The sequence below is a fragment of the Cyprinus carpio genome, chromosome A11, assembly GCF_018340385.1.
Source record: "Cyprinus carpio isolate SPL01 chromosome A11, ASM1834038v1, whole genome shotgun sequence".
Classification (NCBI taxonomy): Eukaryota; Metazoa; Chordata; class Actinopteri; order Cypriniformes; family Cyprinidae; genus Cyprinus; species Cyprinus carpio.
Window position 1 is genome coordinate 10,788,318 of NC_056582.1, and position 13,721 is coordinate 10,802,038.

A 13,721-nucleotide genomic window follows, 5' to 3' on the forward strand; every position below is an offset into this window, starting at 1 on the left:
CTAGGTAGTAAGGATTCACAAGAACACATCTCACCCTTTCATTCTGAACACCGGAGCCCCTCAGGGATGTGTCCTCAGCCCACTATTGTTTACACTACTTACCCATTACTGTGTTGGACAGCATCATGACAATCATATCATTAAGTTTGCTGACAATACAACAGTGGTGGGCCTCATCTCACATAACAACGAGACAGCATACAGAGAAGAGGTGAAGGTTCTGGAGTGGTGGTGCAAAAACAATATCTGACCCTCAATGTCAGCAAGATGAAAGAAATGATCATTGACTTCAGGAAGACATCTGTGACTCACACTCCACTACTCATTAACGGTGCTGCAATGGAAATAGTCAGAAGCTTCAAGTTTCTGGTTGTTCATTTAACAGATAATTCTCATGGAACAAGAACATCACTTCGTTGGTGAAGAAAGCCCAACAACGACTACACTTCCTGAGAAGACTTAAAAAAACAGGCATGAGTAACATTATCATGATCAACTTTAACAGTTGTAGTGTAGTGGAGAGCATTCTGACCAATAACATCACAGTCTGGTTTGGCAGTTGTTTGGCCGCTGACAGGGGGGCCCTACAAGAGGGTGGTAAAGGCTGTCCAGAACATCATTGCAACCAGTCTCTTATCTATGGAGGACATCTACAGGGTGTGGTTCCTTAAGAGAGCAACCAGAATTATGAAGGACAGCACTCACCCCACTGCTGGAGTGTTCTGCCTACTCCCATCTGGAAGAAGACTCTAGTGATCAAGAACAAACTACAAGACTGAGAAACAGTTTCTTTCCTCAGGTGATCAGGTTACTTAACAGCTGTGGTTGACCACTGCCCTCATCTTTTATCTCTGTCTCTTGTGGACCCAGCAATGGACTCTGGATGCCATATTAACTCTCCTTCTCCCAACATACGTTGCACTACTCTACTTTAAGGACTACAATTTAATTTTTATTATTGCACCAATCTACTTTAAGGACTACTATTTAATGTTTATTATTGCACACCATGGCTTACCTTATTGCAACAATTGCAGACTCATTATTCTAGTTTAATTTATGAGATAACGCTGCATATATTTGTCTATTGTGCTTTGCTGTCATTATTGTTGCTATTGTTCGATGTTTCCTTATTTCTTGCATTATGATGTTACTATTGGAGATACTGTGTTTCGATTCTCCCTGTGGGAGAAATGGCAATAAACACTTGAACTCTATACTATTCATATTACACATTTCTAACCACATTATTCTGTTTTTATGCAATATGCAATCATTTCTGGAGTTTTTTAATAGTTTTAATAGATTTATTTTTATTATTAAAAAGTACCTTTTTAAAGTAAATATTCTGTATGATACTTAATATTATAATTAATTATGTATCTATTTAATTATTGCTCAAATTTTTCTAATATATTTATTCGTTTTACATAGGTTAATATATAGAGAGAGAAAGACACACACACACACACACACACACACACACACACACACACACACACACACACACACACACACACACACACACACCACACACGTGTGATCATTATTATTTTATTTTATGTGTTATCTGATTGTTTATTTATAGTCATTCTTTATTATCCAAAAATCATCTCGGATAAATACCACTGAATTCCCACAACAGCATCAGCACACATGAAGGGGACGACTGTTCCTGTGTGCCAGGCGTGCCAGCTGCAACTTTATTCTGGCAACACTCAACAACCAGCGAGACCCGCGCGCAACACAAAGAGCCATTTAGATTGTACAAACAGGCAAAGAAACACCGCAGCAATCTGAATCCGAATATTGAGATGATTGCAAACGCAGCTGCGGACAGTCTTCTATTAATGCTCTGAACATATTTCAGTCTCTTTGTTCAAACCCTCCAAAATCTGAAGAATTGAGGAAGCATAGTGTGAAATTAAACCATCCTGTCTTTCTTCTTTCCAGGCTGCAGTTGCGCACAGAAAACACACGCATACAAGGTTATATCAACTGTATAGGTGCCTTTCTGTTCGGCTACAGTCGGCAGTCTTGCTTTAAGACGTGTGATGTGTCTCGCTCTCCCACTCGTAAGGCGATATTGTCATACACACGAACACGCCTGCAGTCACACATGCGTGTGCACAACAATCAGTACACTGGGAAGAGGAGAGACTTGTACTGAGTGGCTTCTCAATGGGAGAGAAAGACTGAGAGAGCGAGCACACGAAAGAGAGAGAGAGAGAGGGAGAGAGCGAGAGGTGCAGTCGCATGTGCAGTTCCAAAAAGTGAAGAGACAAATTAGCTTGTTATCCCCCAAAGAAGCTTCACCTTCAGAGAGAAGCGTGAGGAGGCTGAGAAACAGGAGGAAGACGTTGGTTCTCTGGTGATTTAAAGGTGACATGACAAGCCTCTCGTCCCTCAAATCCCAGCTAGTTTCTGACAGCGTTCCACAGCTGTGACGGGAGTTTGTGCTGTCGGGTGCCTGACTGTGTTCGGTGGATTGCAAACAGGACTTGCAACAGAAGAGGGGATCAAGGGCAGGAGCGGGAACGAAAGTCTCCTCATCCCCCCCTCTGACTGACCCGCAGATCCGAACAGGAACTTTTGCTGGGAAGCTCTTTCCTGAGAGCATGGATGGATTTATGACTATGTGCTGAGGATATTGGATGAACAATTGACGGCACGTTACTTAAACGTTCTCCCCACCGTATCTCACAGGTAAGATTAGGTGATTGTTCTGCCATGGTAGGATGTGAAATAAAATCTTAAATCTACAAGAAGTCACTTCACAAGAATGACTAGAAGGTCAGCAGATGTGTGCATTTTTGAAACGGAAAACTTGACTAGCCACTTTTAAGCATGCATTTTGTTCGTTTCTTGAGTCATTGATAATTTGCGTACATGCTTATCAATGATGCTAAGAGTTGACAGTTTCAATACGGTGCAGATTTTCCTGCCAATCCAAAGCTCAGTGCTGCTGCTGTGACACAAATGAACATATGATGGCCAGTATTTTACATTCAGTAACACGTACGAGCTGTGTTTTGTAATAAAATCTGCAATACAGTGCAAGAACAAAATAGAGTAGATAGTGTTTCTTTTTTTTTTCTTCTCAGAATATTATGTATGAAACCACATAGAGATTGTAAAATAATAATAATATGTATTATTATTATTATTATTAAAAATAAAACATTTATTAACATTTATTTATAATATTATTATTAGTTTTGTTATTATTTATTTCTACCTTCATTTCTATGCACATCATCTTAAGTGTGTGAGTACAGAATATCTTGCGGTGGTTGTGTGCAGGTGTGTCCGAGGATGGTGGTGAGCATGTGGACCACAAAGTAAAACATGTAAAAGCATCCAACCAGATGATTTATCAGATCAATGCATTGATTATACAATAGCTGTGAGCAGCGACTCCCAAAGCTGCTGTAACTAACTTGTCAGAATCTCAGACACCATCTCATAGAAAAGTGACTTACAATATTACCTGGAAGATTAAAGATATGCAAGAAGACAGTTGAAGTTTTCAAGGCAGTTCGCCAGCCAGGGAGAGAATAGCACTCCTCTGGGAACAGTTCACATTTCCACAAAACTGTGGATTAAGGAGGCTTTAGTGTAGCAAAGGGGATTACAATGTGCTGTTAATAATGATATGCTTAATTTTGAGGCTTAGAAATTTCAATGTCATTTGAGGGTGCACTGAGTGATACCTGTCAGCTTGAAGAGTGCAGGAGTACTATCCATTAATTAAACACTGTTTGCCATTTAAAGTGATGGAGTTTTGGAAGATGAGTCCAGGACACTGATTTAAAAGTGTTAAAGCAATACAGATGTCAGTCTTTGGCTTATAAATTTAAACTTGGACTTGTTTAAACAGTCCAAGAGTTTGTGTATTGAGTTTTTAGGCTCATTGTTTATGTTTTGACTCTAAATCATTGTCATTACATAATAAAGCGGAACTCATTTAGTTTGTGTTCCTGTCTTGCAGTGCCGATCAATCCAAGCTTATGCACTAGTTATGAAAGGACTCACCATAAAGTAATGCAAAAGCAAAAAAAAAAAAAAAAAGGTTATTCCCTTAAGATTAATTAGTGTGGTTTTAAGAATATGTAATGATCAGTCAGTGGTCATAATGTACTTTACCTGATGATCTAAAAAAAGCATTGTCGTTTTTAATTTACACTGACTTTGAATTAAAGTTAAAGTGTGAAATTATGCTTGTTAAAAGCGTAATATTCAATAATGCTGAGTGCTGAAATAGTACGTGCATGTAGGTGTGTGTCAGATAGAATAAACATTCTGCTTTTATCTTCTGTCTTTGGTGTGTTTTCTCTTCAGCCGGTGCTCCTGCCATGTCCTGGCTCCTGTGTCTGTGGATAAGTGTTAGCTGCTTACTGCTGTGCCATGCCACTTTGTACGAGACCATCCAGCAGCATCATGTGACCCACCCGGGCCGCAACGCCATACAGATTCTGGGTCAGTGTCTTGTTTAAACCATATGTTCCTTGTCACTGAGTCAGTGATGTGTTCGTTGAAGTGTTTAACTCTGCTGGTTGTGGAATTCCCTGTATCGTAGATGTTCGGTTGGGGACGCTCAGGTTTTAAAATGCATGTGAGATGGAGATGACTGTGTATTGACTTTATCGCTATCAGTTTTGCATAAAAGTGAGCCTAAGTCCATAAAATGCTCATTGCAATGCTTGTGAATCTTTTTGGTAGGTGTGTTATCCTCTTCTTGTGCCCCACCTCTGTCATGAAAAGAGATTTACGTAGAAACCCAGTTCAAGACGCTTTGTTCTTGTTTTCTACGAGTGGCTTGTAAAGGGTTTTGCATCGTGAGTTATCCTGAGACTGCAGCGGTGGAAATCTTCCATGTGCGTATATGTGTGTGCGCGAGACAGGCTTGAGGCTAAACTCTCCTATCAGCATGCTGTGAATACAAGCAGCTTTGATCACAGAGGCTCTGGTGGAAATGACAATTTACGTCTATCGCCCGCTCTATGGAAGTATTTGGCAATTAAGTAGTGTTTCGCTACAAGGGCTGACTGGAGGAGAGACAGCAAGGTGGGTCTCTCTTCAACACTAAGTATGCAAATGGCAGCGATACTTTCAACAGCGGAGCAAGGCTACAAAGAACTCCAAAGCAATTTAACGCTGCAAGCATTAGATCGCCGCATGCTCATTAAATATTTGCAACGTCTTGTCCTTATAGATTATGTAGTAAATGTGTTTGTTACTTCATTACTATCGATTTGCATCCAGGGTATAAAAAGGAGCACACCAGGAGTCCTAGTATAGTGTAGTGTGATAAGTGCTTAAACTATTGCAAACTTTGTTCATTTCTTTTATTTTTAACATCTTATAAGACAGCATACTTGTGTGAGAGTGCTTTACTTCTCAGAAAGCACTCATTAATCCAATACAAGGAGAGAAAAGTGCGATGAACGTCAGAAAGACCCGGGTGAATTTTTAACACCGTGCTTCCAGGTCCAGCAGAGCATGGTGCCAGAGATGTTCTAAGAAAGAGCGTGCCCCATAGTAAGTGTTCCCTGAATTATTAAAGGGGTCGGCTGAACAACAAAAAGAAATCATCCCCCATCACACTCCGTGGTATATGGAAAAGTTAGACAAAAACTTGTGTGAGAAATCATATCTCTGGTGTTAGCAAGGTCAAGAAGGGCTCGGTAATGGAGGGTTGTAGCTTTTAAATATGCTCCCACTCTCACACGCATCCATAATGCAGTGGCTGAAGATCTTGTTTTGCTAAAGTGCTCATTGTTTGGCACATATTTGTTTAGGAAAAACTAAACCGAAAGCTTGAGACGTTCTTTATGGGCTGATTATGATTGGTTGACGTGCCACATTTCTCTGTACAGTCAGTAAGGGTCATAGCTAAAATGCTCAGGGCCTGGGACAAGCATTTCCCCTCCTCTACCCGGCCAAATGAGTGGACTATACCATACCTAGCAAACACACTTTTCACAATGTTGTATTTTGGTTGCAATTAGGTAATGTTTCACAACATTTTAAAAATGTTTTAGAAACCACACCTTGAATGAAATAATAATATACATTTCAGAAATGTTGGTTTAAAGATGTTTTTACTACAAAAACAAAACCTGTAGAAACTGCAACTTTTGTGAGTTTTATGCAGGTGTTTAAATAACATAATCTGCATTGGACCATCATGACAGTACCACAATTCATGTATGTTCTTTTTGATATGCAGTGAGTAAAAATGTTGCAAACATTTTCATATTGAAGTGACCTAGTAATGGAATAACTGGTTAAGTTTTTAGTGAGACTGAATAATGATTCAAAGTATGAAATCTTAGTCTATAGTTCTAACTCTGTGGTGTAATACTGCATCTTTTAGATGAACCATGCTTAATGGAGACTTTTATATAATTCCTTTATAATGGTAAAGGTGCAAAGACATGGAACATGCTAATTAGGTGTCACTGAGCTCCTCAAGCTTTCCTGCAAAGGAACTGAATCAACAAACATGTAAAGCTGAGTGTATCGGCAGTATTAATGAGCTTTCTTGATGTCAGGTCTGCAGGCATCATTGGCTACCCTTCAGTATTACCTACTGGCTTCTTCCATCTCCACTGACTTTAAAACTTTATACTTTGCATGTTAGAGAATATCTTAAATTAACTTATTGAATGGAGAGTTTGATGAAGGTTTTTTTAAGACATCTGCTCTGCTTGACACGTTAAGCACTGATTTTTTGACAAGAAAAAACAACTTGTCTGTTTTTACTTTTGTATCTTTTCATATTTTTGAAAATTCTTTTATTTTATTATTATTTACTTTTTTAATTTTGTTTGTACTATTCTTTCTTGCAACTTTCATTTTTACTGATTGAGGTTCTCTACCCAAGTGTGCAGTTCTTGTAAAGTTTTGTAAAATAAAACTAGCACTTTCACTCAAGAATTTGATAATACACTGGCTCCTAATCACTTGGACAGCAGCAATTTTCTGGGAATTAAAAAACTATGATTAATACCTGAATTAAAATTGATTTTGTAATTCTAAAACCATCTCTACTTTCATTAAGAAGACCTTTTATTATAAATAGATTTCCATTGCCTGGAGAGAGATCTAACATTTTGAAATGTTTTATTTTTTCCTTGCCTTTCTTTTTATCCATGGTGCTATTATCCAGCAATCAAAGCCTATTTAAAAAAGTATCTAAGATTAAAAATGAGACTGGGTAAAGGAAAGCAGAGCATGATTCATTTTGAAAAGCTGTCATCATTTATTTAACTGTGAAACACCCCCACCGATGATACTCGAGGACAAACACTTTATATCAGTGCCAAAAATGCTTCAAAACCCAGATAGGAGAGAACAACACCATATTACTCTGTGGGTTAGACAGAAGTGTATCAGTGTAGCCAGGAGCAATTGTATTTCCATAGTAAAGGTGGACCTTTAGGTGCCTGAGCCAAAATTTTGTAAATGATGAAATGCAGGCTGAAGTCCTTGATGTTGAAAAGATGTTTAAGGCAGACGTGTATCTTTCTACATTCTCTCTTAATGACCAATTATTACAAACTCAAGATTGTACATGTTGTGCTGAATAATTGACAGCGATTTCTATTTCAGGGAGAATTGTTTAGATGTTGTTTAGTTTAGTGCTATTTACGGCAGAACATCGGTTTCTAATTGGTTGACTTGTGATACTTAGATAGGCAATGCGGATTCAAGTCTGGCATGTAACACGTCCTGAACACAGTCCACCTTTTTACTTTTTACCACCTCTTTTATTTCATATATATATATATATATAAACGGTGATAGATAGGCCAATAACCAACAAATATTTAGCAGCTGGAGGTTGAGTTTTTGTCTTTAAATCGGTCAGTATCAGTTATCGGCCATTTGTTGCAAAGTACTGGCCCTTTAAGCTCACCCAGTGATTAAGATAGAGATTTCTGTTTATAAAGTTTTAAATATGGATATTTTTCTTACACAAATGTATCGATTCGCTCTAGAAGTCCTTTATTAACCCCCCGGAGCTGTGTGGGACACTTTTTTATTAAGGATGGATGTGCTTTATTTGACGTCTTTTGGACTATTGAAAAATAACACCCATTCACTGCCATTATAAAGCTTTAAAGAGCCATTTTTTTAATATAACCCAGACTGCATTTGTCTGAAAGAAGAAAGTCATACACACCTAGGATGGCTCGAGGGTGAGCAAATCATGGGCTAATTTTCATTTTTGGGTGAACTATCTCTTTAAGTAGACAAGGCAACAAGTAATCTGAATGTTGAGTTTTGGTGCTTAAGTGGGTAATGCAGGTTTGAGTCCAGCCTGCATTGTCTCCTGATACCATTTCCTTTTACTTTTACTTTTTTTTTTTTTTTTTTTTTTTATTAAAAATGTATTTAAAAGAAATAGCCTATGTTTATGCAGTGAATACAGAACTAATGCAGTTGGGTAGCTTTAGCTGCACAGTTAGCAGAATCATTATTTATCTGAGGATGATGGATACAGTAGTTGTCAGGTCAGAGGTGTCTCTGTACAAGTGTAATCCTCCATGCAGTTCAGGCATTTCACAATACTGCAGAAATCGGCTTACCTTCTATAACAGGAGCTTGACATGAATACCAAAATGGATTTGGTTGCTTTTGAATTTTCTCCCTGTCCCCCACAACCCTATTTTTTTTGAGAAACAACCAAAAAAAAAACAGTCACAGCTGAGGCTTATATTGAGTAACGAGTTGAGTCACTCCGCTGCTCCATCACCTGTTCAGGCACCGGCTCCAAGTCGTCCGCATCCCATGAGCCCATGCAGCCGATATTGATGGCGGTCCGATTCCGGGCAGCCAATTCTGGTCTCTCAAGAAATAATCCACTACATTGACAGATGAGCACAATGTGACATGACACAATCCCAAGCTGCAGTGTTTCTCTTCCTCCTCTCTCCTTGCTAAATGAAGGCCCATGCCGCTCTGGTTTTGGCCTGATACAGCGACCGCTGCTAAATATTTTCCCAGTCAGCTGGTGTTGTAGCCCAGCAACAGAGAGAGAAACTAACCTCATCTCTTTTCGCGTTTATTTGCTTGCCTCCAGAGTGCTCCTGAGAATGCGAATTACCAATATTGTAGGTGCACGTTGGGTCATAGTTTGATTTAACCTTAGTCACAGTTGTCTCCTGTTATACAACCAATGACGACAATGGATTATGAATCAGATATGCTCTCACTTTCATCAAATTATGTCAACTAATATGTTATGTTATAGTTTTTAATAATACAGTAAGTTTTAAAAAAAATATGCTTGAATAAAATTTAACTGGGTGCATTTACGTCAGTGGTGGCTGATGTTTTTCAAGAGCCTGACAGCACAGATGTTATATACTGTATGTATAGTAATAAAAAATATAAAAAAAAAAAAAACTCTAATTCTAACATGCTGACTTTGTGCTTAAGAAACATTTATTCTTAAACAGTTGTGCTGTTTAATATTTTTCTGGAAATAATTCTTTAATGAATAGAATCTTTTGTAACATTATAAATGTTTTTACTCCTAAATTTACTCAATTTGATGCACCCTTGCTGAATAAAAGTATTAATTAAAATCAATAAAACATTAATTAATAAAATAAACAAATAAAAATAAAGAAATTTTTCTGACCCCCAAACTTTTGAATAGTAGTGTGTATAATTATAATCAAATGCTGAATGTTGAGTTTTGGTGCTGATGTGGGCAATGCAGGTTTGAGTCCACACGTACACATCTGTTTTTTTCAAAGAGCAATGTTGCTATCTCTTCAAATCACAATAATAGCGACCAAAAGAATGCGTTTGAAAGAAAGACGTTTGTGCGGCGGTTTTATTGTGAATCAATCAGATTAATTTCACACATACTTTTAATTGTGGCAAACTAAATAAAAGGGGAAACTGATGACATAAAACCAAATTCAATTATATGCAGCTCACTGGAATGGCGTAGTAATCTGATTTCTTAGCAAATTGGATGAAGGAGAGGTTTGATTGGGCTAGCTGGGATGATTCACACTCACTCGCTCAAACCCTTGCACCTTGTCACCACTGCACCACAACTAACCCGATTTCACCTCATCAGGATCTTCATGTTGCCCACATGGACATCGTAACTAAACTTTATTAAGTTAAACTGAAGCCTCATGGCTAAACCAGATATAATTTTTTGCTTCCACACTTTGCCTTCTTGCTTTGTGCTTTCTTTTACTCTTTCTTGTTCTCACTTTTTGTGCTTTCTTTTGTTCTTTCTTTTTCGTTTTGCCTTTTCACGATTTCTTTCTTTCTTTCACACCTTCTTGCTTTCACGCTTTCTCTGTCTTTCTTTTTCTCTCTCTGTCAGATGTCTCTCTCGAGCTGTTCCTGATGCCCTTCCCCCTTCCGTCTTTTTTTCTACCTCCTTTTTTCTCTCAATTTCCTCATCTCTATCTGGCCTTCAGATGATTTGTCATGGATCAGATGAGACAATTTGTCATGGATTAGTGCTCTTAACTGTGTGTGTGATAGTGAAGGCAGTCACTGGAAAAGCTGAAGAATCCTATTACATTTCTTTTTATGGTAGTGTGTATGTGTGTGCATGCTCATATGTACACGTTTGCACATTTGAGTAGAATTCGGATCGCGCACGAACCTTTGCAAATCTTTTGCATACAATGTTTTATCCACATGTTAGATGTAAAAGACATTGTTCTGGTACCTGTTGGTTTGCGTGCTTTGTCACCCAAAACAAGCCACCGTATCAAGGTTGCCCAGATTTCCCAAGTAGCTTTACCCATGCAGAACATTACGAAAGTGCATTGAGCGTTTTGTTTGGATTTCTGCTGTTTTATAATGGAAATCTTTACTGATACTACAAAGATTGCAGTAAGAGATATTCTTTATCTTTTCTGAGTTGCACATGCAACTCAGCAAAAGTGAGATATGGAGATTATTCATATTTACAAAGCAAAACTGTCATTCAGAGGAAAGAGCATGGTGTGTGCATTAAAGGATTTTCTTTGCCAAGTGCAATGAGACGGGACAGGATTAGAGACCTGTTCTCGTATCGCAGCCTCCGCCTGAAAATAAGGTGGGCATTGAAGCTCTTTCCATCCCCATGGGTTTATTCATTATGGCTATACGCATCTCGAAAACATCCATTGCGGAAGAGCTCTGTCTGAGGGTATTCTAATTCATGCCAGAGCCTTGATAGCATTTGAATTTTAGAATTTAGATATAATTACATGTGCTAATTACAGCTGCATCTTACTCATGTCTTTGTTTGTCCCTGAGGTTTAGTTCTTAGAAGCGCTTTCTGTCAGTCAATTTAGGCAGAGGAGTTTCGAGTGAGAAGTGGAGATGTGGAGCCGCAGGCCGGCCAATGGTCAATGCTTCCATTAAGTGAAATGATCCCAGACACCAAATTCCCCATCTGGCTAACTGCAATGCAGGCAGAGTACATGAGCCATATATAAAATGAATTCCAGCCCACAAATCATTGCGACTGTTTAGTGCCTCTCATTCAAAGTGCTATGAATTCTTATTCTGCAATTTGAAATCACAAGCAGGATATTGATATAAAGCCACAGCGCTTCTCGCTCTTTTCTTGGCTCTTTCAGTGGATGCTACTGCAGATGGCTTGGACCGGTTTGCACCGTAATATCTAATTTGTTTAGTGACAGTCAGGATTTATAATCCTAAATGTGCCATTTCCTAGACTGTCAACAAGCTGTACTTCTCTGAGTATCAGGATGATATTTGGGAATCTCTGGCTGCAGTTATATAATTGGAAAGACAAGAGCCAAATTTCCGCTATTGATCTCAATGATTGAACTTAAGTTTTTCAATTTTATTCCACTTGTTGTTCTTTATTTTTATTTATTTATTTATTTATATCTTTTTCTCTTCTTTCTTTTCCATGAATCTCACCCTTGAGGCGTGTAAGTTTGACTAGAGACCCAGTTATTGACTGGGTTGTTCAAAGTGTGATTCAGGTGTAGATCAATCCCCACCATGTTGCCACAGGTCATGTTTTTTCCTCTGGAGTTGTTATTTTTCTTCATTTCAACAACTTTGTTTTTCCTTTTCAAGAAAATCATAAGTCTGTCTGAATCACTGAATCGTTATTCATTTTCAGTCTTATGTTTACTTTTATTATCACACTTCTTTTTTTTCATAAAATTTTGCCAATATATGCATACAGTATAACAACTGAAATAATAAATAATAATAAAATGAAATATATAATTAACAGGAATCACTTAGATTAATTAAATTACTATTGGGATTGAGGTATGTGAGCAGAACTGGCCAAAAACTTTATTTTAATAATTTCCCTGATTTTTTCTGTTTGATTCAGTTTCATTGTGTTAGTTGTATGTAGGATAAGAAGGAGCGAGACTTGATTTTCGTCCTTAGCTAAATGACCTAGTCAACAAACACATCCTTCACCTCAGGCCCCAGTGGACATTACCTTCCGGAAAGCTTTTCCCCAGCGTCTATCCCTATTGTTTTACATCCATGACTTGCATGCATCACTGTCTAGTTTTTTTGCTGTTGGATCACAGAAACACAGGTCTGAGATTACCGTGCTTTTGTGGCCTATATAGCAAAGCTCACTGCAAGTATTTAGAAGAAACATTATTTGAGCTGCCTCAGATAGACACTGAGAGGCTTGTGCCACTCCATTTTTCATTTATCACTTTCTAAGTGACCTCCTCCAAAAAAGTTTGTGACATCCTTCTTTTAAAACACACTGCAAGAATAAACAGTTTTATCATACTGACGCTCCTGAAAACAGCTGAAACTAGCCGAAACTGGTTTGCTGGACTTCCGTTCTGGTTTGGAAGGTCTATTTTGGGTTGGGTCATGTAGTGGTCGACTGATATGTTGCCAAGGCAGATATTTTGTATTTAATTACTGCATTGGGCATTAAATTTTTTCTGTTTGGCCGATATGTTGGAAGAGGGACTTCTATTTTGACAGCGCTGAAAACGCCAGTGCCTGAACTATATGAAGTCTTCATTTGTTTACTGTCTCTGTTTAACAGTTCTGACTAATAAATTAATAAATTAATAAACAAAGTAATTAAAATGTAAATGCTATGCCATTTTCTTTTCATATTCACTGTGTGCTGTATGTTTACTTGCTTTTCATTCAAATTTTATAAGAATTTATTTGTGAAAAAATACTTTTATAGACTTACAGAATTATAAAGTTGTCATCTAAATAAACCACTTTTATTTTTCTATTAAGTTTATTTTTTTTTATTCATTTTCAAAAATTGAAAATTTTCTGAAATTTTACCTTCAAATTTTTCCAAAAAAATCATGCTGTTCCATATGAATCACATCGTACAAATTGACACCTTGCTAAATATTTTAGATTTCTTGTTTACTGTATGTTTTATTTATGTTTTCCCATGACCCGGTTGGTTTGAACCAAGTGACTGATTAGCTAAAGCAGCTTGGACAGGCAAATAAAATAAACTAAGCACATTAAATTAATGAAATGCTCAAAATGTCTTGTTTCAGAATGAAAAGATCGGCAGAAGTCTTTGTTTAAAGCATAACATTATATCAGAGCAGTGGGCGTCACAGTGGAAGGGAGTGAATAATATCTTCCCTGTGGATTGAAAGGGCACAGAGAGCATTGATTACCACACCGGCAAAAAAAAAAAAAAAAAAAATAAAAAAGGAGAAAAAAAAAAGCCCTGTACTCTC

At 37.7% G+C, this 13,721-nt stretch overlaps 1 protein-coding gene across 3 annotated transcripts in view; it reads left to right on the forward strand.

The window, feature by feature from the left end:
• The first annotated feature begins 2,006 nt into the window (after positions 1–2,006).
• LOC109063640 (chemokine-like protein TAFA-1) overlaps positions 2,007–13,721 on the forward strand; it is a 140,262-nt gene continuing 128,547 nt past the window's right edge. Inside the window, exons 1-2 of one of the 3 annotated variants that reach the window (XM_042766192.1) lie at positions 2,007–2,706; positions 4,342–4,479. In XM_042766192.1, coding sequence (XP_042622126.1) covers positions 4,356–4,479 — 124 coding nt within the window. In that variant the 5' untranslated portion in view covers positions 2,007–2,706; positions 4,342–4,355. The remainder of the gene's footprint in view (positions 2,707–4,341; positions 4,480–13,721) is intronic. The other 2 variants (XR_006161108.1, XR_006161107.1) reach the window with 2 other exon arrangements.